The sequence below is a fragment of the Macrobrachium nipponense genome, chromosome 5, assembly GCF_015104395.2.
Source record: "Macrobrachium nipponense isolate FS-2020 chromosome 5, ASM1510439v2, whole genome shotgun sequence".
NCBI lineage: Eukaryota > Metazoa > Arthropoda > Malacostraca > Decapoda > Palaemonidae > Macrobrachium > Macrobrachium nipponense.
The window spans coordinates 141,171,477-141,199,464 of NC_061107.1; the positions used below are offsets into that span (position 1 = coordinate 141,171,477).

The window sequence follows — 27,988 nt, forward strand, 5'->3', positions numbered from 1 at the left end:
TTACCTTGGATTTCACCTCAGAGTATGTGCTATCCTTTTGGTTGCCCCGGTTCTCATTTGTATTTATATATTTTTTTTATATAAACTGGGTAGTTTATTTGATCACCAGATCAGAGATGAGTGCAATTTGTGGCAGAAGCATTACATCCTGGAGGATGCCAAAATTATTGTTTATAGGTAAGCCCAATTTGGGCTTGTGAACAACCTTGGGTTAAAAAAGCTCCGTGTGGCTAAACACAACAATGAACTTTGCTTTTCCCAGGCCTCTTTTTGAATGGAAAGACAATACAAGGATATTGCCCTTCCTTATCCACAAGCTGGCAAACTTGAGGGCTAACTTGGTCTTGATAAGGTGCAGCAGTGTTCATAAGTTCATTTCAAAACAGGTTGTGACTGAGAGTGGGCTCTTGCTTTAATGGTTCCCAATCATTTTTCCAAGAGTAAAATTAAGGTGGCAATGGAAGAATAGAAAACTGACACTAAGGGCTTTTAATCATGATGCAATCCCTTCAGGATTCCTTCATGACCCCTTTGGCGAACACCAGACCAATTCATGGCCTGATGGGGTTCTCCATACAGTATTCTTCTACCTTGGGGAAGTGTCAGAAGTTTTTCCAACACTGTCTTCCAATTAGGGCTTGCCAAGAAGAGACAAGGATGCTGATGTTGGCAATCTTCTTCTCCAGTTTCTTTAACTTGAGGAATACCTGTCACACCGTTGGGCTATGAGGCTGTAACAAAGGGCAGAACCTTGTATAGTTTGTGTCCTTCAGGACAGTTATATTTCCAGGACTGATGCTCTCCTCGTTCTCACAGATCAGGTGAATTTCCTTCTTTACAGGGTCTGCTGAATAATCTGAGACATATAGACAATTGTACAGAAAGAGGCACTGGAAGTCTTAAATGACTACTCTGCAGGCTTCTATAGTACATAGTTGTATCTTTGTGATGGATAAGATAACAGGAGACTGGTCATTGATCTCTTTTCTCTAAATAAGTTCCATTCAAGTTGAAAACCCCAGGTCCATGTTGCCATCTATCAAAGTGAGTGAATTCATGCACTCAATAGATATGAAATATTTGTATTTTTGAGTACCCTCCATCAGGACCTTTTTGAGTACTACCCATCCATTGGGGCCCTCAGAAATACCTCCGCTTTAACTGTGATTTGCTGAGGACTGCTTCACAGCTATTTACATGAGTGTTGTGTTGGTCACAGTCATTCAGGATCTGTCTTATATCTTGACAGCTGTTGACCTTGGCAGCAAAGTAGACTGCTCTTTTGTTTTTCATGATGTGGGTATTGTAATGAACTAGAATTTTTTTTATTCTTCACAAACAGGAGAGGAAGTACATACTTAGGTATGTTGATTAACAAACAGTACCATGAGTTCATTCTGCCGACATTTGTCAGACTTGGGGAGGTGTCATTGCAGTATGTACCTGACAAGAATAACTAGTTCAGCTTGGCCAAATCCTTCTCAGACACCTGTCATATCATAGAGTAACTTGTACCCCATGGATGTATCTGCATGCATTTGCTTCAGTAGTGCCTGAAGATAACACTATTTATTGTTGATCCTTCAGCACTTCTCATTCCATTGAACTGTGAATTGGGGGACAATCTTGTGTAGGGGGTTAGATAATAGGGACCTCCTTGTGGGAGTTTTGCTAATGAATACCTTATTCGACTCAGTTGTGTAGGTTTCAGATTCTCACCCACACATCAGTGTATTCTTAATAGGTTGCAGTGCATCTAGTGCACAGCATTTGGGATTATGTGATGGGATGCTTGGTTATGTTGATGGGCAATAATACAACCTAGGTATCATTTTTCAACAGGCAAGGGAGTGTGGTCTCCCTCCCCCTCTGTAGTTTGGCAAGGCACGCAAATGGGCAGTTCATGATGCCGTTAAGCTGTCAACCTTATACATCCTGGATTGTTGAGATGTATAGGTAGATAGCTCACTTGTTGGGGACTGATCATGAAGGAAGAGTGGCCCTCACATCTGTATGTAGCAGTAAACTTTCTTAGGTTTAGAGATGAGCGATCAACTTGTTCACCTTGCAGGTAAACAATCTGTTCACCATTTCCAGACCCTTGGGCTACATTGGAAGATACCCCCAAAGATCCTTGGGGTATCCTTAGCGGTAAAGTTACTCTACCATTATGTTTGATCTGTCAAGTGATCAACCAAATGTTGGTCCCTCCCAGTCTCCAAATGACCCTAATGGTTTCTTGCTGGCCTTAATCTTAGTGGTACCAAGATCTGCTGAGCCTTCTGGTTCAGGTATTGAGAGAACTACCCCTACCAAGGAGGGTGAACCCCATAGCCCAAGCAACACCCAGAGCGCCGCCATTTTGGACGCCTCCGAACCTGAAATATAAGAAACTGATGAAATAGCCTCCTCCCTCACGGAAAGCAAATGAACTCCCGAGGAAGAGGGGACAACATTACACATTAAATCAGCTTGTGGGCTTCCTGATACTTCCAACGACGAATCAATGGAAGAAAAGGAAGAACACTCAGGCACAGCAACTCTAGCATCATGGGGTGTGACTGTGGAAGAAGATAAAGCATCGGGGCAAGGCGATGAAAACCCTTCCCATGAAGGAAGGGCGTCGAAACTACAATGCTCCTTTTTACTATAAGATAACTTCCACTGCGCTCTAGGCCACACATCACATTCCGGACAGGGATTCGTTATGGTACAAACATTAGCACGACACCTACTGCATGTGGAGTATGTGGGTCTGTAGCTGAATAAACCAGGAAACGAGAACATGGGAAACCTCGAGTTCCTGGGCACATACGTTGGCGAGGCCGAGAAGAAGCAGAGGAAACCATATTAACACAAGCACACACACACAATCAAAATAGCAAAATGGGCAGACAACTGGGTAAAAGCCCGAGAGAGGGCAACTGCGACTCACCCAGGCAGTTAAGAAAGACTAAACGCGGTGGCATGGGTGTACGGTCTTGGACCAGTTTTCACCCGATATATGCACATGTTGCCAGATCTCACAAGATTCCTTGCTTTTTTATCTCCGATTTTTAACCAAACCAGCTAGGCGCTAGAAAATTATCCTATTGTTAAGACCTCAGGTTTGTAGCTATGAAAAATACCAATTGTCTTAGAAGGTTTGTCATTTTGTACCAGCAGAGACGAGAAGGGAGTATCCAAAAGCACAATCTTGTTCTGGCCTAACATCTGGCATCGTATCGCCATCCCTAGTGTTCATAAGGAACCTCTATGTATCCAGGTACTAAGAGTAGGTTTTTGGTTTTACCAAACCACCTTTACCTGTTGGATACATTCTCATTAGGACTTTGGGTGCTGCTCAACATATACGTAGCTGCCCAAGTTCCCCTTGGACAGTTTAACATCTTTCCTTAAGTTATTAGAGGTAAAAGGCTGGATGAAAAAAGATGATGTGTACTTTCCCACTTTCTGCCCTAAAGTTCCCAGTAGCCAAGTGCCATAGTCTTACTGGTCGGGCCAGATGCAGGTTTAGTTCTATAATAGTGTTCAAATTTTTTTTTTTTTTTTAGTTGATAGATGCGACTCTCTCTGTCCCTTGTAAGAAGATTGGGAGAATGCATATTTATATCTGGGATCTAGGAAAATGATTCTTTATTACAAACTATATGTCTGGGATCTAGGAAAATGATTCTTTATTACAAACTATATGTCTCTTCTCACACGGGATATTCAAGTTCTTTTTCTGTAGAGGAAGATTACACACGAGAGGTACTCGACACAGGACGTAGTCATCCTCAGCATCATTTATGTCAAGCTGTACAGGTGATTACTTGAGTTATCCTTCCCAAGCTCACTTACTACATATCCAGAAATCTGACACTTGAGATCAACACCTGTCAGGATTTCTGGGTAATAAACCCTGCCTTAGAAGTGAATCACATTATAAAGGACAAATGTATATTTTCTCATAGAAGGAAATTACAAATTTTAAAGATAATTTGTATTTTTTCTAGATATAGAAATCTAATTTTGTATTTTTTCTAGAGATATAAATCCAAAGTTTTTCGTCTAATCCATTTCTCAGTACCCCCACATTTTTCCATGCGGCCAAAGAAAAAAGTAGTGTTGCTTATTGAGTGAAGTGGTTGTGTCTATACCAAGTTCCGATAACCAAACTTGTTTGAGGGTACCATTCTATCCCTTTTTAGGTTTGTATATTCAGGAAGAATGCAAATTATTTTCAAAATATGCCATATGTACTTTGGGGATATAATTAAGGAAATAATGTTGAAAGGAAACCTAAGCATTAGTGTTTATCAAAATTCGACATGGATAGTATGGTGGCCAGAAAACCTCGGTCTCAGAAAACGAAGTCTGGAAATTTCAGTTTTGGAAAATTCTGTCTCAGGTTATTGTGCTTTTGGCATATGAACCATTTAGTTTGCTTGATATTTTTTGCAATTCATGATATGTTTATAAGATAGTAAAGGGAAAACAAGTATAGTAGTACAACAATACTAGTGTTAGAATTTCTATAAATCTCTTTAGTTTTAAAAGATCATAGAGCTAAAGGCAGTTTCATAAATTTTTGGTGTGATCACATTACATGATACATTTATAGATTGCTAAGCATGTAAGTTCAGTAAAACAATAAGTTAACATTTTTATCCAATATACATATTTAAAAAAACTTTAAGCTAAGACCAATAGCTCTTGAAAATTCGGATATTCAAAAATGCCATAGGATGTAAAGGGGCTTCTCTTCTACAGCGCTGTCCACGAATTGCACCGATATACATCAATTCAGAGTAACTAATAAAATCCATTGGTATTGCTTCATCTTCACAAAGATCCTCAAACGCATCAATCACTTCCTCAGTTGGCAAGGATGCCAATTCGCAAAACATTCTGATTGGCATTGAAAAATTATTGTCTGTGTTGTACTGATGCTTAAAACCCAAATCACAAATTCGGCGATAGAGACACTGGCACATATGGAAGAAGCATCCAACAGTTGCACAACTGAAAAAATGCTTTTGAATATGTTATAACTTTCCGATATAACGTACTTTGAAGCCATTGCTATGGGTACTGTACAGTAGTGCCTCAGGATACGAAATTAATCCGTTCTGAGGCGGCCTTCATAACCTGATTTTTTCGTATCTTCAACCGCATTTTACATGTAAAATGCCTAATTTGTTCCAAGCCCTACAAAAACACCCCAGTAAATTTTATAATAAAGGTAAATTGATCAATAAACAATGAAATACAACAATTTGGACCATTCAATACCTAACTTAAACTTCATATACTACTAATATGTACTACATACCTGTAAATAAAGTGTATTAGTGTACATGGTACAAGAAATAATGTATGTACATACGTATGTAGAAAAATGTGGAACCTTACCTTTCAAGTGAGCCGCTCTCTGAAAGTGGCGACGGAGGAGAAGGACAAATGGCAGAAAACATGAACACTTAACTTTACGAAACACATTAAAAAATGCCAGAAAACATTAACACTAAACTTTACGAAACACATTAACAAATGGCAGAAAACTTTAACACTTAACTTTACAAAAAACTTAAAATTAACTTTCTTTTTTTTTTCTTCTTTTTTTTATTTTTACATTTTTTTTACTTTTTTGTACTTCAAGTTTTTTTTTTACAAAATTTCAATTTTTCCACCACCGAGTGAATGCCAGTCCGTTTACGGAATTTATCAAACCACCCCCGAGAAGCCTTGAAGTCTGGGGTTGCCGTTGATGTCCCTTCTCCTCCGTCGTCTTCGGCCTGGGCAATCAGATCACCGAAAATAGCGCTGGTCTTCTGGCAGATTGCCGTCTCAGTTATCGTATCGCCAGCGATTTCTTTGTCCTCAATCCATAGAAGAAGCAGCCTCTCCATCTCATCATGCACTTGGCTCCTCTTGTTGGACAAAATAGTCACGCCCTTGGAATGTGTAGCTGCTTTGATGGCTTCCCTCGCTTAAGGATGGTGCCTATCGTCGACGGATTTCGGCCGTATTCCTTAGCGATCACACTCAACCGCATGCCAGCCTCATACTTCTTGATAATCTCCATCTTTGTCTCCATAGAAAGCATCCTCATCATTCCATGAACTTCAGCAACTTTCTTGGGACCCATGACTATACTTACTTAATTAAGTTACTAATTGAGTTCTCACACAACACGATAAAGTACAAAGCGAAATCATTAACACGAATTTACTTTAACAAACGAAATCATACATGTGAACGAACGAATTCCGCGTGTGTACAATAATGCTGGTGCTACAGAGTGGCCGAACAACGCCTTTACATAGAGCATGATGGGGTAGATGCTGACCAGGTGACTAGCATCAGGAACCAATGGGAGAGCGGGAGGATGGTGGCGAGTCTACTCAGTTGGCAGCGCGCTAGTTTTAAAATTGTTCTCGGTGGTCCGGGCGAATCTCAGGACTACAGTAACACCCTTTCATAACCTGAATTATTTTCATATGCAGAGACAAAAAAATCTTCGTCTTTGCTTTCGTAACTTAAATTTTTCAAAAGTTGGGACTTTCGTATGTTGAGGTTCCACTGTAACTGAATTTAAAATTTGATGGATTGCATTCCATAAAAGTTGTAGAGTATAGAGAAAACAAACTACTAGTGAATTTGGTTTTAGCAGTTTAACTACCATTCTAATATAATAGGTAATTTTGTTAAGAAAATCAAAGATCACCGGACAAACAGCTCAGTTTCAGTGAGCTAAATATTGAGAGACTGAATTTTCCAAGACCTAGTTTTCTTAGTTTTCTCTATGAAATTATATTAATATTTTTAAATGCATAGAATAAATGTTATGCCAGAATTAATCTTAAATAAACATTTTTAGTTTCACTTTGGGTTTTTGAAACAGTGTTAAAGGATTTCATATTATTTTCTAGCATTTTAGACATTATTATTCAATGTAGTTTTGAGACCGAATATTCCTAGCACCATGTTATTACGTACTATGCACTGGATGGTGATAAAAAGCTTCACTAAATTTAATGTTCACTCAGCATACAAATTTAGTCTTCACTCAAACATACTGTAAATAGAAGTTCAGTACTTCCTCAGGGAAAACTTCTCTGAATTATGGCATAAATGAAGTAGTGTGTTACTTATGTAGGTAATATGAAATATAAAGAAATCATTTAATTTTTATTCCTAGCAACAATATGGGCTATGTGTAAAACTCAAGGAAGCTAGATTTCTGTTTATTTATTCCTACACGATTGTACAAACCCTCGGTCCTTTACGATAGGAATTGCTTACAGCGAAGCTGGAACACAGATGTTAAAACTCTTGAACAAGATCGTTAGGCAGTTACTACCATCCGGTAGATGGGGAGACCAACCTGCCGGGATATAAACATTCCCTTTTGCTTTTGGCCGTCATGCGATCCAGATGTCTTTTCATGAGCTCTTGCCTACTGTTATAAATTCATTTTTTCTGGGTGGTATCTTTTCTTTTATTGTTTTATATATTGAATATATGTACTGTGTTTGATATTTATTAATATTCAAACCCATTTTTCGTGATAGCCTTGCAACCACCTTACCCCAGCGTGTGTGTCTTACGGCCGACAGCAAGGGTGTAACATAAACCCTTGTCATGTCCTCACTCCCTTGATATTAAAGGTGCAACAGTATGTTGGTTGGTTATTGAATATGACATTTGTGCTTGTGCTGTAGGAGAATTTACTGGGCAAAAACTTCGGAGTATTTGCCCTCTTATTTTTCTTTCCCGTTATTCTTTCCTTTTGGTTTTTTTCCCCTTCAGGAGAGATATCTCCCTCGCCCACTTCCGAGCGAGGAGGTTGGGGGTTGGGGGAGGGGGGATTGGCATTGGGTGGCTTATTATTAGGGGTCTTCTTTCACTTCGGAGGACAGTGCCCTTCAGGACAAAAGGAGTCTCTTTTTATTACGTAATCATATTTTCTTTTTTCTTCAAGCTAATATAGTGATCAGTCATAGAACAGCTTTATATGGTTGGATATCTCACCATGTTGTTTATCCTAACCCTTGGGGGTGTTTCATACACTGTGACACTCCAGTATATTGCAGTACTGACCCTTGTGTGTGTGTGTGTGTGTGGTTCCCATGTTGTGCCACATGTTGGATTGCTATTCTTGTACTGAAGACCTAGCATGGGACAGATCCTACCCCTAGCTGGCCTGTGATTCCTGACTTTACTGCTGCTGATGTCTGATCATCATCCTATAGAAGAAACCCTGCAGAAGAATGTCATCCTCCACTACCCTTACCTTCCTCTTCTGAGGCCCAAGGAGGTCCTGGGAAAGCAGACCGGCCCCCTTCAGCCAAAGAAGAGGAAGGCTGCTTCTCCTCCCCCTAGGAAGTCCAGCAGGATTTCCCAGTCTTCGGTCTTGGGAACCAATTCGCATGTCCCTGGTTTTTGTGTTTCAGGAACTGTGGGAGCTCAAGCTTTGGCTTGGCAGGCTCCCACCTGATGTCTTGATTATGAGGATTTGAACACCTGGAGAAGCAGGAAATAGTTAACCTTTGAAAGCTCTACGGAACTTCTAAGGGAAAGCATTGCTCCAAGGAGCCATTGGGTCTCACGTTTTTGGGAGCCTCGAGTGGACATTATATTGAATTGCATTCTCGATCCAGTTCTTAGATGTCTGCATCTAAGACTGGTTCGGTGCCTGTTCCTCCTCGACTTCTTTGGAAGTTGAGAGAGGACCACTCCCAATGATCGTTCTTGCAAAATTTGGGAGTGTGGCCAAGTGCTTGAATTCCTTGGAATTTCTGGTGCTCGCTTAGTGCTTGGTTTCTTGTGATTTCCTAGCACTCAGGTGAGACAAGACACTCCCAATGATTGTTCTTACGAGATTTGGGAGTCTCGCCGAGCACTTGGAGTTCATTAGAATTTTTGGCACTCAGAATCTTATGTGATTCAGGAGTCTAGCTGAGTTCTTGAATTAGTACTTTGTATTTCTGGCACTTGCTGAGGGTTCAGATTCTTGGGAATTCCAAGCACTCAGGCGAGACGACTTTCCCAATGATTGTCGTATCGTACAGAATCAGGAATCTTGCCAAGTGCTTGAATTCATCAGAAGTTTTAGCACTCACAGAGCGCTTGGATTCTTTGGAATTACGAGTGCTTTGAGGGCGAGAGAAGTCTCTACCAGTTCAGGGGAAGGCGAGTTTGCTCTCCACTCTCGGTAGTAGCCATCTTGCTTGGTGAGACGTTCCTGCGCGAAGTCAGATTAATCAACAGATATCACAAGTTTAACATACGTCTAAAATTTGAGAAATATCTAGAAGTGTTCGTGAACTATCGGTGATAAGATTAGTGTGAAAATAGTAGGATAAAGCGTCTTCTAAGTTAGTTTATCAAGTGAAATACTGAAAATCAGAACAAGATGGCAGTAAGTTCCAACTGCGGGAAAAAATGGCGAGATTTAGCTTGCTTGGCAAAATCGCAATACGATGAGGTAGCAGGAAGGGAACTGGCATTTCTCATCTATGAGATCAGCAACAGTCCTAACCAAAAAGATACAAAAGCATTCATAGATATATTAGAAGGATATAATCCTTCAAACTGGAACAAATCAACTGAAAACATCTTGAAAATAATTGAAGAAGTTCCAAATAAAATCCAAGTGGTCAAGAGACTCATAAAGAAAATATACATAAACCAACATATTCCGACAAAGAAAATGAATAAGGTGAACCTTGTGAATATCCTAATTGATGCATTAGGAAAAAGAATGCCAAAAGCATGTAAACTGTGTAAGGTGTGGTATAGCATAGTTAATCCACAAAACCTAATCAGAAAATGTGCTGCATGCAACATTCCGACCCATCCACAGTGTGCTGAGGTAATGCAAGATATGAGAAAAGACACAAGAATTTTTTGCTCAACATGTCTACCATGGATAGACAATGTTATTAAATTAAGATTGAATGTACAAATAGTTGAGGATGAAGAAGAAGAAGAAGAGAAACAGGAAGAAGAAGAAGAAGAGGAAAACGGAAGAGAAGTAAACAAAACTGAAATGACAGAAAAAGATAAGGAAAACAAAGAACAAGATAAAAGTATGGATGCAGAGATACTCATTGATACTACATATGAGGCTATAAAGCAGCATACCTACGAAGAAATAAATTACGATATGACAACACAAAAGAAAATCCCGAAGAGGCTCTACCCAGATCTACACAATGACGGGAAAGAGGAAAAAATAGACAAAAAAGACAAAGTCTGTAACCTTTTGAAACGAGGGAATTGCAGATTTGGAGAAAAATGTTACTACAAACATCCTAAGGTATGTCACAACTATGAAATATATGGTAAATGTGCATACCTAGATGGCTATGAGGATGATTGCAGAGATCTACATCCAAAAATATGCAAAAACCTAAAGAAGGAAAAGGATGTAAGTTCGACAAAAAATTTAAATATATGCACCCTGTAGCCATGAAACATAATCAAATAAATAACCAATCAAGTAATAAATCCAAAATAAGAAAGAAACAAATAAAGAGAGGAATGAAGAATATCAGGTACAAGAAAAAAGCAAGCCATCAACGAGATATGCAGAGGTGTCAGCAAAAAATTTCAAAGCATCAGCTCCAAGATTCTACTCAAGAGATAATAACTGTTTTTATTATGCAAGAGGATATTGCAGATATGGAGAAAATTGCAGATTCAGACACAAAATGAATAATTATGATGAAGGAAGAACAAATATTATGGAAAAGTTGGATTTTTTAATGTCAGAATTTCTGGAAATGAAAAAAAGAACAACATACCAGAACAGGAAAGAGACATGGGAAAATCCTTATTATTACCAATATTAAATGAAGGAGAAAACACGCAAACCATCATAGTGATGAATGCGCAGGGTTTAGTTACGAGTAACTCAAAAAGAAAAATAGAGTACTTAGAAGAACTAACCCAAATTGAAAAGAAAATAGATATAATGAATATAAGTGAAACCTGGTATTCCCAAGAGACTGGGAATGATGATCAAATAAAAGGGTTCCAAACTTATAGATCAGATAGAAAAAATAAGAATCAAGGGGGAACCGCAATATATGGGAAAGACAAAAAATAAGGAAAAATATATGAGAAATATAGTAACTCAGAATGTGAACTAATAGCGGTAGAATTTGAATCTGAAAAATTAATGAACATAGTAATATATAGACCTCCTAATACTAAAGAGTTTGACTTAATAATAGAAAAATTGGATGATATATGTAGAAATCACAAGGACTGGACTATTCTCCTATCTGGAGACTTCAACTTTCCTTTCGTAGACTGGAAAGAACAAATAGGAGATTGTGGATGTACTTATACATATAAAAAAGAGTAATAGTAGTGCAGAAGATAAGAGGCAATTCGAAAAGCTATTAGATATGCTACTAGAATACAACATTCAACAAATAAATCACCTGCCAACAAGAAAGGAAAATACTTTAAACCTAGTATTTGTGAACGAGATGAATTATGTTAAAGAAATAATAGTTTATAATGCGAGTATTTCAGACCATAATGTCATAGAAATAACAGTCCATTCCAAAGCAAGTGAAAACCGAGATAAGCAAGAAATGAAAAAGTGGGAAGGATATGGAAAATACAACTTCTACAGTAAAAATATAAAATGGTTAGAAATAAATGAAGAATTAAACAAAGATTGGGATAACATTTTCGTAAGTGATGACATAAGGGTAAATACGGAGATATTATATAAAATATTAGAGAAAATAGTGGATAAATATATACCGAAGAAGAAAAGTAAACATCAGTCATGCATACCAAGAGACAGAAGGATCTTGTTCCAGAAAATCAGAAAGTGGAAAAAAGGTCTTGCAAAAGAAAAAAATGCATGGAAAGTTATAGAACTAAAAAGTAAGATAGAAAATGCAGAACAAAAGATTATACAATCAAAAGAAAATGAAAAACGGGACTTGGAAGAAAAAACCCTATTAAATATCAAGCAAAACCCCAAACTATTATACTCATATGCGAAGAAGATGAATAAAAGAAGAATAGAAATAGGCCCTCTAAGAATTGAAGGGAGATTAACGAATGAAAAAAAGGAAATTTGCAACATATTGGCAGAACGTTATAAGAGAGAATTCACCCCTAGAATAGATAATGAAGATAATGATATAGAAGTAAGGGATGAAAATAGTGAATATTTAGCTGACATAGATATTAATGAAGCTGATATTGTGCAGGCTATTAATGAAATTAAAAATGGAGCTGCTGCAGGGCCCGATGGAGTGCCTGCTATTTTGTTAAAGAAAGTAGTTAATTCTATCGCACAGCCACTTGCAATATTATTAAGACAAAGTGTAGATACAGGCAAGATTTATGATGAGCACAAATTAGCATATATTACCCCTACTTTCAAAAGTGGATCAAGACTAGAGGCAAGTAATTATAGGCCTGTGAGTCTTAACATCACATATTATGAAAGTGTATGAAAGGGTAATGAAGAAAAATATTATGAAACACTTAATAAAAAATAATTTGTTTAATAAAGGACAACATGGTTTCGTACCCGGAAAAAGTACACAAACCCAACTGTTAGTCCACCGTGAGAACATATTAAAAAATATGAAAAGCGGAAATGAAACAGATGTGGTTTATCTAGACTTTGCAAAAGCTTTTGACAAAGTAGACCATAATATATTAGCGAAGAAAATTAGAAAACACAATATCGTGGATAAAGTAGGAAGATGGTTAAAAGAATTTTTACACAACAGAAAACAGACGAGAAATCGGATGAAGCCAAGGTAATATCCGGTGTGCCACAAGGTACGGTGTTAGCTGCAATACTGTTTGTTATTATGATTGAAGACATAGACAGTAATGTTAAGGATTCGGTAGTGAGTAGTTTCGCAGATGACACAAGAATAAGTAGAGAAATTACTTGTGATGAAGATAGGAACGCTCTACAAAGAGACCTTAACAAAGTACGTATATGATTGGGCAGAGGTAAATAGGATGGTATTTAACTGATAAATTTGAATCAATAAATTATGGAGACAGAGAAAGAAAGCTATATGCATATAGGGGACCTAATAATGAGACAATCACAAATAAGGAAGCAGTTAAAGACCTTGGTGTGATGATGAATAGGAACATGTTATGCAATGATCAAATAGCAATTCTGTTGGCAAAATGTAAAGCAAAAATGGGAATGTTGTTACGGCACTTCAAAACAAGAAAAGCTGAACACATGAGTATGCTTTATAAAACATATGTTCGTAGTTCACTTGAATATTGCAATATGATATGGTACCCACACTATCAAAAGGATATTGCACAAATAGAGAGTGTACAAAGGTCCTTTACAGCTAGAATAGAAGAAGTTAAAGACCTTGACTACTGGGAAAGACTACAATCCTTAAAATTATATAGTCTAGAAAGGAGAAGAGAACGCTACATGATAATTCAGGCATGGAAACAGATAGAAGGAATAGCAGAAAATATCATGGAACTAAAAATATCAGAAAGAGCAAGCAGAGGTAGATTAATAGTGCCCAAAACTATACATGGAAAAATAAGGAAAGCACACAGGACATTAATCCACTACGCACCAGCATCGATAATGCAGCGTCTAAACTGCATCCCAGACCATCCAAGATTGGAAGATGCAAAATATACCGGAAGATGTACTAGCAACTCTCTGGTAGACATTAGAGGTGCCTCACACTGAGGGACCTGGGGCAACCCGAACGAACTGTAAGGTCTGTAAGGTAAGGTCTGTGGGCACATAAAGAAGTGCCGAGACACTTATTTGTTTTGACTACCTAAAAACACTTTCTTAAGTGCTTGGTCAGGTGTTTTGACTGCATAAAAACACTTTCTTAAGTGCTTGGTCAGGTTCCATCCTCGTGTCTTGGACCTTAGGATCCAAGCACGTAGGACAGCAGATGAAGAATCCCTCCTTGCATGTCTCGAGAGGCTTTGGCCTTGAAGGTGACAAGTGAATGTGGGAGGAAGAGATAGTTCTTAGCTGACAATTACCACTCTTAGTTGTGTTGTTGTGCTCAGCTCTGTACAAGTAAACTTAGTGCTTTTCTCAGTTTGGTTCTTTGCTATGGCATAAGTACCCCCCTTTCCAGTGTTGCAGTCATCATAGGTTGATGATCGTCCACGATCTACCCCTCCTGTTGGTTCTTCTAGCAGGATAGGTAGAGAGCCCCTTTTCCTTACCTGATCCCTGAACCCTTTCAGTTTTGCAAGAGGTATAAGGTGGACAGGGAGGATTCAGGTGAGTTTGTTGCTCTTTTCAAATTTAGCTCCAAGGGTTGGTATTTCGAGATCAATCCTTGGATCATCTCGTCATACATTTGAATGTTCGAGGAAAGGTGTCGTCATCGTCTTCTGCCGCCTTCTCCTCTTCGCCTCCTAAGACTTTCAGTCTAAGAAGAAGGTAGCCTTTCCGCCCCATAAGAAGCCTCACCATGGGACTTCGAAGGGTCTGTCTCCTTACACAGAGGAAGCAGTTGGATCTGTAGGGTCTTCTAATCCTTCAGAACTAGTACCAGTTACACTTAACCCAGGTCTAGCTTTTCGGGGGGCCACAATAATGCAGACTTCAGTTTGCACTCCCACCACTGGGTCTAGGGGTTCCCCCTCTAGAACTAGTGCTGCATCGGAGAAGGCTCGTTCACGAGACACTCCAAATGTACAAACCTCTATGGAGGATTATGCATCCAAAATCAGTGCCAGAGAGAGAGCTCACTGTCCTAATTCTGGCACAGGCTAGGAAGGGCGTGAGGCTTGCAGTGACTCGCCCCTGCTTGTCAACGCTAGCATTAGTGTTACTACTGGTTCAATGAAGATGATTCTCTCTCTCAAGACAGGATGTCAGGAGAGTCAGAGAGGAGGTTCTCTGGGCAAACCTCTTCATGTGAGTTTTTGACCTTGGAGAAGCCAGATGCTTGGCAAAGACATTGCAAGTTCTCGCCAACCAATGGCTCGCTCAACTTCACCCAGTTCAAGCTCGATTATATAAATGAACCAGTTCGATGGAAGCGAATGTTCCGTCTGGCAAGGGAGAACCTCTGTTCTCTCTTCCACCTCTCCAGTGTTCCCGTTTTGAGAACAATCAGTTCGGCTAAGAGCTAGTCGTCTTTGGTGTCCTGTTGTCCCCTAGAAGCCTCCCTTCTGGACAACTTCGCCTGCTCTCTTCATTAGAGAATGAAGAGGGTCTGCTACCAGTCCTTATTCCTTTTCCTTTTTCTAAGGATGAGGAAGGAATTATTAGGTTGGTGCTCAATCAACGGGAGCCTTTGAATATACTTGTATATTCTTCTCGCGACATACGTCTGTTATCAGATGCACCGACAGAGTAATGGGCGTATACCTGTAAGACAGTTATCTTCAGGTGTGTAACCGAGGCGATAAGTACCTCATAATTATCCTGAAACTTAGGCAAGCTTTCAGGCCTCCTGAGAGAGCTGATACCAACGGGCGATGCGGCCGCTACTACTACTACTAGGGACGCCACGGACAGCAGCGCCCCTAGCGGTCATCCTTAATCTATGAACATCTTGTCCTGCAGGGGGGGCAATCAATACAGGGCGGGTTTCATAGGGCGACACGAGCCAATCACCCAGAAATAGATTTTTCCTACGTCAAAATCCCTTTCTGGGCTCAGCTCGTGTCGCCTATGAAAGGATCCTTAATATCATTCTTTCTAGGTAAAATTAATCTAAAATTACCAGAGAAAAACAAAATTAAGAAAATGTCAGTAAAACTGACTCGCTCACTCTTTAAAAGAAGTGTCGGTATGAGAATAGGGGCGAGTGGGAACACTACCACGAGACATTCACCAATTAGACCTTCCAATCAAAATCCCCACTAGAGAGAGCTGATACCAACGGGCGATGCGGCCGCTACTACTACTACTAGGGGACGCCACGGACAGCACGCCCCTCCCCTAGCGGTCATCCTTATCTATGAACATCTTGTCCTGCAGGGGGGGCAATCAATACAGGGTCGGGTTTTCATAGGGCGACACGAGCCAATCACCCAGAAATAGATTTTTTCCTACGTCAAAATCCCTTTTCTGGGCTCAGCTCGTGTCGGCCTATGAAAGAGTACCAGAGAAACAGACAAGATGGGAAAAAAGGACAAATGAAAATCAGTTGTAAAAATGAGGGATATAATATAAGTAAATCAGTTATTACAGCATATAAACTAAGTACTTAAGGCTAACTTATTTTAAACAATGACATAAAAGAAAGTTAGTAATGTAAAGTACTTAAAATTATAGTAAACATAGTAAAATACAATAATGCAGTGTAATTTAACAAAATAGATTCACTTAGATAACGTATTTACAAAATATACAAACACATTGTGTCCTACCCTAGCATAAAAATAAGGGTAGGTACACTGAAGTACATTATCAGTACATAGTGTGGATGTCCCTAGCAAAAAAATAAGGGACAATCCACTAATATGATCTCAGCGGCTAAGGCTAGAATATCCGAGTAGCATGGCGATAGGGTGAGGCATGTTGGACGAGGTAGGTAGAGAGTAGACCTGGATCTATACTACGACTACTATACAGTATCAGGGGAAACAATGTTTCCCGCTGCTACTGCAGAAAATTTTAAAGATTCCAAGGACTTTAGATAGTGACGTTTAAAGACTGTCGGAGATTTCCATCCAGTATACTTTTTAAGATCCTCAAAGTTCATATGTTGAAGTAATTAATTGAGGTGGCTACTCCCCTGATGTCATGTGCTTTTGGAAATGAATCAGGATTGGCTTGTTTAATGAAGTAAAGGATTTGTTGTCTAATACCTTTTACTGATAAAGTACCACCTTTTTCTCTCATGAAGAGAGAACCTGAGGATCTTGAGGATGTACGAGATAGAAAGGCTCTTAAAGTTGATACTGGGCAGAGAGAAGGGTCTTGCGGAAGTGGGATGACTTTCCAAGGAGCCCACCTTGCAAGGGGATCCTCATTTTTAGCCAAAAAACTACGATCCGGAGCAAGCAGAACTTCTCCTGAGGGGAGGAATTCCACATGACCCGCATCTCTGGATAGAGCCGACAGTTCTGAAATTCTAGCTCCTGAAGCTAGGCTTAATAAGAATAATGTCTTTCTAAGAAGCATTATGAATGTACAAGATGAGTTGTCAGTATCTGATGCTAGTTTGAGGACATCATTTAAGAACCATGAGACTGCAGTAGGCCTTTGAGAAGGTCTAAGTCTAGCACAGGCTTTAGGGATAGACGTAAATAAGATTCAGTCAGATCTATCTGGAAACCTAACTGAAAGATCTTCTTCAAAGCCGATTTATGAGTAGTAATAGTGCTAGCTGCTAAACCTTTTTCAAACAAGGATCTGAAAAAGGATATAGCTAAATTAACTGTCATGGTTGTAGTGTTTGATTCTTTCAGGAAGGATGCTAATTTTTTTAACAGCTGAGTCATATTGTCTAATAGTTGACTCTCTCTTATCTGATTCTAGGAAAGAGGATGTTTTGTGGATCAAGTGTTAGCATCTTTATTAGCCGCAAACTTCATGAAGTCCATAAAGTTAGGGTCTGAAGAATTCCTGAGGAAGCGAACACAGTCCTCATTTGTACTGATTGTGACAGCTTGGGATTGGGAATCCGTTGAGGTCAGAGACCCAATTCCAGAAGCAGAGGGTACCAGTTGCTCTTGGGCCAGTCTGGAGCAATCAGGGCTACTAGTCCCTTGAAAGTCCTCAGCTTGCTCAAGACTTTCAAGAGAAGATTCACTGGAGGAAAAACATAAATTTTTCTCCACTGATTCCAATCTAACGACAGGGCGTCCGTGGCATAAGCCAGAGGGTCCAGGTTGGGGGCCACATAGCAAGGGAGCTTGTGGTTCGCTTGTGAGGCGAAGAGATCTACTTGGAGACCTGGGACTCTCCGGCATATCCACTGGAATGACCCGTCGTCTAGGGACCATTCTGATTCCAGAGGGACCGACCGGGACAAGGCGTCTGCTATCACATTTCTTACCCCCGCCAGGTGAGTGGCGGACAGATGCCATTTGTGTTTGTTTGCTAGTGCAAAGATGGCTATCATGACATGGTTCACATGTTTGGATTTGGACCCTCCTCTGTTGATGCAATGAACTACCACTGCACTGTCCAAAACTAGTCTTAGATGAGACTTTTCCGGGGGAAGAAGTCTCTTCAGGGTAGAAATACTGCCATTGCTTCCAGAACGTTTATGTGGAGCTGGCGGAATTGAACTGACCAAGTCCCCTGAACTTGTTTGAATTGAGAATATCCCCCCCACCCGGACAGGGAGGCATCCGTGTGAATGGTTAACACTGGAAGGGGATATTGAAGGGGCACCCGCTTGGCCAGGTTCTTTACTTTTGTCCATGGACGGAGTTGATTGCGAAGGATCTGTGGAATTACTGACAACTTGTCTCGAGATTTGGCGTTTGCTCTCGATCGCCAAACTCGATTTATATCTTTCAGCCTTGCTTTCAGGAGGATATCTGTCACTGAAGCAAACTGAAGGGAACCTAGGATTCTTTCCTGGCTTCTCCTTGATGTTTGCTTGCATTTGAGAAATTGTCTGACAGACTTGGCTATCTCTTTCCGTTTGGCCACTGGAATTGACAGATTGTGGGAAGACAAATCCCATTGGATTCCTAGCCACTGAAAACGAGACTCCGGAGTAAGTCTGGATTTCGTTTTGTTTATCTGGAACCCCAGATGTTCCAGAAATTGAACTACCTTTTTCGTGGCTTTGAGACATTCCTCGACTGTTGGTGCCCAGATCAACCAATCGTCGAGGTATGCTGCTATCATTATTCCCTGAGTTCTCAATTGTTGCACCACTACTTCTGCTATTTTCGTGAATACCCTGGGGGCTACATTCAGACCGAAGGGCATCACTTTGAATGAGAATGTCTGATTTCCTAGGTTCTGAATCCTAGGAATGGGCGGAAGTGTCTGGCTATAGGGATATGATAGTATGCGTCTGTAAGATCGATGGAGCATGTGACGGCTCCACGAGGAAGTAAGGTCCTTACCTGCGAGAGGGTAAGCATTTTGAACTTGTCGCAACGAATGAAAGAGTTTAGCCTTGACAAGTCTAAGATTACCCTTCTTTTTGTTGAGCCTTTCTTTGGCACGCTGAATAAGCGACCTTGAAATTTTAGATGCTTGACTCTCGCAATAGCTCCTTTCTGAAGGAGTTCCTCCGCATAATCTGTCAATTCCTTTGATGGTACTTGACGGAATGATTTGATTGGAGGGGGATCTTTGATCCAACTCCAACCCAATCCCTTGGACACTATGCTCTGTGCCCAATTGCTGAACCCCCACCTGTGACGGAAGAGGAACAGCCTCCCTCCTACCTGGGGAACCTCATTGTTGATGGGCGGGTTGACCTCCACGCCCTCCTCTGAACTGCCTACTCCTTGCCGCCCTTCCTGTGCCACGCTGGCGAAAGTGGCCTCTCGCTCTGTTACCTCTCGATTGCCTATTAAAGGGAGGGTAAGCCTGACCCTCATACATAGGGTTGAAGGCCGGCGAGAGTGCGTAGGAGGTCGAGGGTTGTGACTGAGGAGACAGCAGGAGGATGGGCTGGGTCTGCTTCGAGGTTGAAGGTTGTCCCTGTTGGGTAAACCGGGACGGCCTGAACAAATTGCTGCTGTTGCTGGTGTTTCTGGTAAGGCTGGAACCTTTTACCAGACTTCTTTAGTTTCTTACCAGCAGCAGGGGCGGATTCTTGTTTCCTCTTAGAGGAGATACCCCATCTAGCTCTAAGGCTCTGGTTGAGCCTAGCAGCCTCGTGGTGTACCTCATTTACAGCGGACTCTGGGAAGAGGTCCGCTCCCCACATGCTGGAAGCCAGGAGTCTATTAGGTTCGTGCCTAATAGTGCACTCCTGCAGAACGTGCTTTCGGCAATTCCTCCTAGCTTGGAAGAAGTTCGAAGAGGCCGTCTGAACCGTTTGAAGCTGGACTTCGGCCAGAATCTTAAATAAAGGTTCTGTGCCATACGAAAGAGCAGCCATCTCTGTGATAATCAGAGAATTGAGGGACCTGCCAAACCTAGTTCGAGCGTCGAACTCTGCCTGAATCAAGGAATCAGGCAGCCTTGGGAGCTTTTCGCCAAACTGGTCCATAGCACAGTCCGGTTTGAGCTTACCAAGCGTGAAAGTGGCAGGCAAGTTCTCCCACAATTCTCCGAAAGCTGGGAAGAGCGGAGAAGTAGACTCTGCTTCCCTCAGCTGTGGCATGGGCTCATCCTTGAGGACTGCCTGAAGAGTCGCGTCCACTATTTTTGTAGCGAACGGAAGAGAAGCCTCCTCCTCCGTCGCAAAAATAGTAAAAGGACTCTTGAAAGCCTGGAGCTTAGTGTTGGTACACTCCCAGTCCTCAAGGCAGTGAACCCATTCGCGTTGAGCGTGATCTCTACTATAGAGAACGTTCTCCCTGGAGATCTTGTCCTCCCTAGTGAGTGCCGCTACGGTCAGCCTAGCATAACCAATGAAAGGCTGCGTCAATCCCGGAGGATAAAACTCGAAGTCCTCAATCCTTCGAGTTCCACACTCCGGGACAGAGATCATACCGTCCTTGAATGGAGCGTAAGCGGCCACTCTCCATGGATTCTCCATGGAGAAGGCTGGTAGCGACTCATAAGGTGGTAGCTGGAGAATACCAGCACTTGCTACTGGGGAGACTGGATGAGGAGCCTGAGCAAGCCCAGCTACTCGGTCCTCGTTCTCTCTAACTCTGTTAGAGAGATCTTGGATGGACTGGCCCGACTGAGACAAAGTGCTCGACAGTTGTGCGAACATTTGTTCGAACCTGGTTCCGAGGGCGGAGACCTGTGAGCCAACCATCTCTCCTACCTGTTGCATCACCACTGCTGAGAAAGCAGTGGGATCAAAGGAGCTAGGTCCCGCTACTCCAACCGGCGTTGCCGGAGTGGATGCGGTGGAGGCCGGAGAAGGCATTGGCTCAGCGGGAGCGCGAGCCTTCTCCTTAGAAGCCTTGCTTCTAGAGCTCTTTGAATAGGAAGAGCTCGGCTTAGCCTTCACCGCGTCAGCATAGGAAGTCGAAGACTTCTTAGCTGAAGAAGACGACGACGACTTTTTAGAAGTCGTCTTAACAAGGGTCTTCGGTTCTCTCTGTCCCTTCACCTTTGGGGGTACAGAGAGAGCGGGAGAGCGGGTAGGGATCTCAGATCCCAAAAAGCCTTGGAAAGAAGCGGTAGAAGAAGGGACAGGAGAAGATCCAGGAGCGCCCAAGGAAAGACCTTGGGCACCCGACACACCTACCTCAACTAACAAATCCTCAGCACCTACCGCCATAGGCTCAATATTAAGGTCCAAGGTTGCGGCGTCCGGGACCGTCTCCTGCGTGGCCACGGCCCCGAAAGACTGCTGCATCTCTTGCTGGATGGAGGCTATGAGAGGGGCTGCAGATATGGGGTCAACATACCCTGTTGACTTGCCACCGGGGAAGATCTGAACGGCCAGCTTCTTGTCCAAGATGTAAGGCTGGCCTTTGGCGGCGTTCTTTCCCGAAGCCGCCCACCCAAGCTTCAGGGTTGCTAGGGCGACTTCCCTCACACCGGCAGCCTGAAAAGAAGAAGGCGAAATGAAGCTTCTAATGGCGGAGCGGGGTTAACAAGCTTATGACTAAGTGTTGTTAGTAATACGATAAAAAAGTCTATAATCGACTTACCCCCTCCACCAGCTGACTGACCAGGTCGTAACAGATGGCGCAGGCTTCCGGGTGCCAGACGATCATGTCGTTGTAAGGCGTGGCACACGGGGCGTGAGACCTGCACTCATCGTGGGCGCAGGGGTCGTATAACGTCGCATTGCACCCAAGGACCTGACAGTTGGTAGCCTGTAAGTGGAAAGATAACATAAGTATCAGGAGAACACTTACAGCCTAACAATTGCTCCGCTGGTGCCGGAGCGAGAAAGTTAGATTAAACCAGAGCCCCGCCATAATACGTGTGGTAGCAAGATGGTTGGAGTTTGTCCAAGGCTACGCCGGAGACAAGAGATAGAATCCAACCAGGTGTGGTGGTGAAAATTGAAACCACGACGGAAAACGGCGGAGATGGTATATATATAATATAAATCTAGGAATTCATCGTAAAATTAGGGTATATCCTTAAAAATAACGAAATAAATATCAAACCTTTCCCCCCCGTCTACTAGAGTGCCCGGGTAAGAAGCAAGCTCCCTTCCGTAGCGGGGAAAAAAGGGAAGGATATAGTAGGCAAGCAATAGACCACTAGTAGTGACCACCCCGCCCGCTGGCGGAGCCAGCAAGCTATAACCAAAGGTGCCCCCGGCTGCGGCGGAAGGCTCCGTTCGTTATAGTGGGGGAAAGGTGGGCTGAGCAACTGGGGGGGGGTTCTCGGCGTAACACGGCGGGAGAGAGAGTGGCCTACTCCTCCCCGTCCCAACAACTACCCGCTCGGTGACCCGGTACCCGAAACAAGTGGTCGCCCTATACCCCAGCTGGGGAGAACCCCTGGCCTCCTCAGAGAAGGAGGGAGGAAGGCAACTGAGGTTGTCATGGCAACCAAGGGGTCCCCCAGACCCCTCCCTATACCTGGTAGGGAGGGAAGGGGAAGGGTAAGGTGCGATGGAACACGTGACCGCAAGTGGCCTAAGCCGCGATAGCAACACAACCGTGGAAGGGCCACGTGAACCAGGCTGTACCAATACATGGGACATGCACCTAGGCTAGCCTAACACCCCCTAAATAGAAACTAAAATTACATCGTAAAGATGGAAAAGACACTTTTAGTAAAAGAAAGAAGCCCAGGAGGAGGCAAACTGTTCCGAGGAACAGAAGCCTACTCGGAGCCAGCGATAGCCGATGAAGAGCAAGAGCCGGGATGCTGGGCCAGAAACACAGAATAGCCCTAAATACCAAACTAAGAGAATGGTAAATGGGCTAACCTAGCTAAAAAGGCGATGTAAAAAACGATGATGAACCGTTGATATAGTAAGCCCATAAGTATAAGAAGTCCCAGTATGGAAGACCGGGAATTCTTAATGAGGCAGCATGGCGCCGCCACGAGTCGACCGGGAAACCGTATATGACCTATTAGAAGGAAAATACTGGTTCCTGGAAGACTAAAATACGGTAAAACACTACTTATGAGGCACTTAACTTAGCCGTTGCGATGGCAGCCCGTTCCATAATGGAGAATGAGGTAAATCCAGAAAATAGTACACAAGCAAGAAAATGCGTACGACGCTTAGCGCTAATAATTAAGGATGACCGCTAGGGGCGCTGCTGTCCGTGGCGTCCCCTAGTAGCGGCCGCATCGCCCGTTGGTATCAGCTCTCTCTAGTGGGGATTTTGATTGGAAGGTCTAATTGGTGAATGTCTCGTGGTAGTGTTCCCACTCGCCCCTATTCTCATACCAACACTTCTTTTAAAGAGTGAGCGAGTCAGTTTTACTGACATTTTCTTAATTTTGTTTTTCTCTGGTAATTTTAGATTAATTTTACCTAGAAAGAATGATATTAAGGATCCTTTCATAGGCCGACACGAGCTGAGCCCAGAAATGATTTTTTCAGACAAACTCATCAGTTTTTGTCTTCTTTGTACATTTTTCTAATTCGTAAAGTGTTCAACAAGTGTTTGTGTACCCCAAATTGGAAATGAATGATGGAAGACTTTGCCTGTCGCCCGACTGCTAAGTCTGCTTCCAAGGTAATGAGAAGAGTTCCTCCCTGAACCAACCTTAGGTGAAGAAGTGGTTCCTCAAGCAGAACAATCCCTGTGTTTTCACGGCTAAAAGACTTCCAGCCTCCATTGCAAGGCACAGGCTTTCTTGCTGAGCAGCTTTGAAATAGCTGAATAACTCCTTCAGTCCTCTGTAACATTCCAGGGATTAGAGCCGTCTTCACTGTTAGGTGTCATTGATGGGACTTTTTCTCTTATCAGAATCGCAAGGGTTACCTTCTCTCTGATTCATTGTGAAAGACGCAAGTCCACATTCGCCCTAGTCTTTCATGTAAGTAGTATTGTTTCTCCTCAGTTGAGATTCAACTACTGATGAGAAACTTCTCTCTGTCTCGCCACCACAGGTACCTCAGGTCTCTGGACATGATTTGACTCTCATTTAGGCCACATAAGCCCTTGCGAGAATTATCAGACAGTTTTGTTTTTCAAGACCCCCATCTCGGCTTTCCGGCATTGGCGAAGAGGATCGACGATTTGCATGGATCATCTTCAACATCATCCTTCAAAAGGGTGTTGGATGTTGAAGCATACAGCATCTGTTGATGGGTTCGAAGCCTACGTGATCCCCTGTGCCGTGGACTTTGTATTTGATGATCCAGATAATTCATTACTCCGTCCTAATGGCATGTTGCTATATGTACCTGCAGAAGACTCGACACCCTTAAATTGGATGTCAATAACCTTCCTGCAGTACTGACTTGCCAAGGGAGAAGTGTCTAAGGACACATCTTTCTCCTGGTCTTGCCAGATAGGGCACGATACCAGTGTCTTTTCTTTCCTCACACACCTTAGGCGAGATGCAACTTGTTGTCTTCTTAAAGGAGCCAGGTAAGAAAACACAACTTGTTGAGCACCCACCACAGGTCCAAGGAAATAAGGTTCAAGGACTTGTGGGGCAAAGACCCAACAGTAGAAAGATGTGGTCTCATCAGGACCACATTTGTGTCTTTATACTGTTGGGTCTTTGCCCCCACAAGTCCTTGGAACCTTTTTTCTTTGGAGCTGTGGTGGGTGCTCAACTAGTTGTGTTTTCTTACCTGGCTCCTTTAAGAGGACAAGTTGCATCTCACCCAAGATGTGCAGTTCTAGAGGTGAGAAGGAATTGAAAGTGACTGGCCTCTCCTCTTCCTTCCTCATCCTTCTACTTCTCTCCCTTTGGGTTGAGAATAAGACTCGAACCTACACCTGCAGGACTTACACCTGATGCGGTAAGTTTACACATCGAGCCTCCTTGCTATTTAAGGAGACTCTGGCAATGAGGCAATTCCTTCTCAGTTCTTTGCCTTAATGACTCCGACTTCTAACATTCTTCCCAACCTTTTTCCTACGAGTTACGATTCCTCACTCATTTCTTATACTCCGATCAATTCGTCAGAGGCAGGCCACTCCTCCTTGCTCTTTCAACCAGGAGTAGCCCAGGTGTGCTGAACTCCAGTTAGTTCTAGAAACTCCCTCAGATTGCTCCCACCAATAACAGAGTCTTCCTATTGTAAAGGACCGAAGGTTTGTATAGACTGTAGGAACAAATCACAATTTTTGAAAGTAAATTGTATTTTTCCTAACTATACAAACCTGAGGTCCTTTACACTAATGCCCACCTCATGCCACCCCTTAATCTGAAACCTAGGCTGAAAGGCAAAGTGGAATGTTTACATCCATGTTGGTGGGTCTCCCCTCCTTCTGGACAGTAGTTACTGCCTAACCACCTTATTCGAGAGTTTTAATGGCTGTGTTCCAGCCTTGCTATAAGCAGTTCCTATTGTAAAAGACCTCAGGTTTGTATAGTTAGGAAAAATACAATTTCCTTTCTAAAATTGTGATTTTAAGGTAAGATGCTTTGTATGTGTAGACTATATTAATTTCATTTACTACAGTGTACTTCAGTTGGCCTGATCCACTTAATCCTCCAACATGGCAGCTTTTAGGTAACATAACAAATGAAAAACCTTCTGCAATATTCAAAATCTCAGGTCTTAAAAAAGGTGACTTGGCCTCACAATCGGGCTTTACGTTTGGTCAGCAGAAACTTTCTCACAACGCACAAATTGGAATATCAGTAAGTCTTGTGTACAGCCAGTAAACTCTTATTAGCATTTGATGCTGATTAAAACTGATAACATCTTATGTATGTTTTTGGAATTAATATAGTAATTGTTTTGTGATAGCATCTCATATATGTTTTTCAAATTTAATATGAGTAATTGTCTTCAATTTAAAATTTTCATCTGAGATCACTATATCATTTGCAAAATCATAATGCATAGTAAATGTTTACGTCTTGTACCTTGAAGTCTCCTGTAGTATTAATTCATTGAGTGAACTGGAGTTTTGTTTTTCAACAGCAGTGTTATTCCATTATTATATGATTGATTACCATGACTCCTTACAGGTAGAACCTTTGTCTCAGATCCAAGGACAAGTTGCCAATCCATCTGCTGAAGCTTCAACAGTCAATTCATATGTAGAATTTAGCCAAGCCATGTGCGAAAACCTATATAACTTTGCATCCAGTTTTGCTCAGAGTCCAGCTCAGATGAATCCTAATCCCTCTGAACAGTATATTCCTTTATCAACTTTATCAAAATGGTATGAAAACTTTAGCCGCAGACTGCAACAGAATCCAAACTTTTGGAGAAAGTGAGCAGATCTTGGAAGATTATGTTATTCCTATAAGTTACATAATTTGTACAAGGATATATGTCAAAAATAATTTGCTTAGAATTATGTTCAGATTTATCTTTCAAGACAAATGAGACACCAGCATTTTGTATCGCATTACAGCTGTGCTAGTCATTTTTGTATTAATACAATTCACTATTCATATTGAAGTCACTCAGAAATCTATTTTTATTATTAATGGTGTAGTTGTCCGTTAGTGTCAATAGAAAGTAAAACAGTAACATTTTGTATAATTATGATTGCAGTAAATTGCAGTGACCAGTCCTGTATGAAAATTCTCTTTGCTTTGATCCCCAACAAATGTAGAAAATAAGGTACTTCGCTAAATCTTTCATCATTACAGCTGAAATATTTTAAGTATTGATTTTTGTTTTGCTCCTAACAAATATGAAAATAGCTACTTCAGCAATCATTCATCATTACAGCCAAAATACTTTAAAACATAGGTTGTTTTTCATCAATGTAGCTGAAATATTTTTTTAAATTTTGTTTTAGTAATCTTTTTTACTGTGAGAATCCATTTTGTTAGTTTCTCTGGATAATTGAAATTGGCTAAAATGATTGAAGTACTGAAGGTACTTTCATCCTTATCATGTTCTAATCAAAGTTTATCAATTTGTTCAACATATCTCGAGCACTGAAAGGACTGATAGATTAAGGGGGAAAACTTATAAACTTTGCTTTTGGTAGAGTAGATCTACAAGCTTGAAGTCTTTCCTTGTGATATTTTTAAAAGTAAGGAAAATGCATGGCAATGATTGCTAGTATATATACCATATTATTATTAGATATATAGGTGTTGGATATATTTTTGCCACACTAGTAGTGTGAACTAATGCTAATTTTGGATGTCCATTAACAAAGACCCTTATTTCATTTCTTAAAAATGTAGCTTTCATGCTAAAGTTAGTGTCAAGGTATACGTATAACATCTTTTTGATGCTTTTTGATTCAGGGGACATAACACTTTTTATGCTTTTTGATACTTAATGCCATTTTTGTAATATTTCCAGTTAACTAATGATCTTCCTGTATGCTGGTGTGTGTGAATGACTATCAAAATTAGTAAAAGGAAGAGTTTTTTTTAAATTAAAATTTTTAAAGACAGATGTAGTGTTTGAAGTTCAAAAGATTTAAAATGATTATCCTCAGTGAATAAGATTTGATGTTTTATCAGATTATTTAATGACTACAGATGCCGAATCATTCTTCATTTTGTGTAAACTAATGTTATTTGCAGTTAGTAAACAGTAATATATACACAACACAACAAATTAAAACTGACAAAGTTTATGTCATTTTGATGTGGCAGATGTTATAAACAGTTAATAATATACAAAGTGTATTCATTGCTCAATAAGTACAGTTAGAGGTACAGAGTTTTCGTATTTTGTTTTTATATTTTCTTACAGCATCAGTTGAAGTCACAAAGAAGACTATTCATAATACATGTCTGTTATTATAGTTACAATAAATTTTTCAGTATAATACAACTTTTGAAATTAATTTACCCCAAAATTTTGTTTTACATTTTTCAATGTGTGCTTGCTGTGAAGTATAT

At 41.2% G+C, this 27,988-nt stretch overlaps 1 protein-coding gene across 2 annotated transcripts in view; it reads left to right on the plus strand.

Moving 5' to 3' along the window:
* Positions 1 to 27,920, plus strand: part of LOC135215675 (protein OPI10 homolog) — a 49,759-nt gene extending 21,839 nt beyond the window's left edge. For both annotated transcript variants that reach the window (XM_064250618.1, XM_064250619.1), the window contains 2 exons: positions 25,623 to 25,804; positions 26,138 to 27,920. In XM_064250618.1, coding sequence (XP_064106688.1) covers positions 25,623 to 25,804; positions 26,138 to 26,389 — 434 coding nt within the window. In that variant the 3' untranslated portion in view covers positions 26,390 to 27,920. The remainder of the gene's footprint in view (positions 1 to 25,622; positions 25,805 to 26,137) is intronic.
* Positions 27,921 to 27,988: the final 68 nt, after the last annotated feature.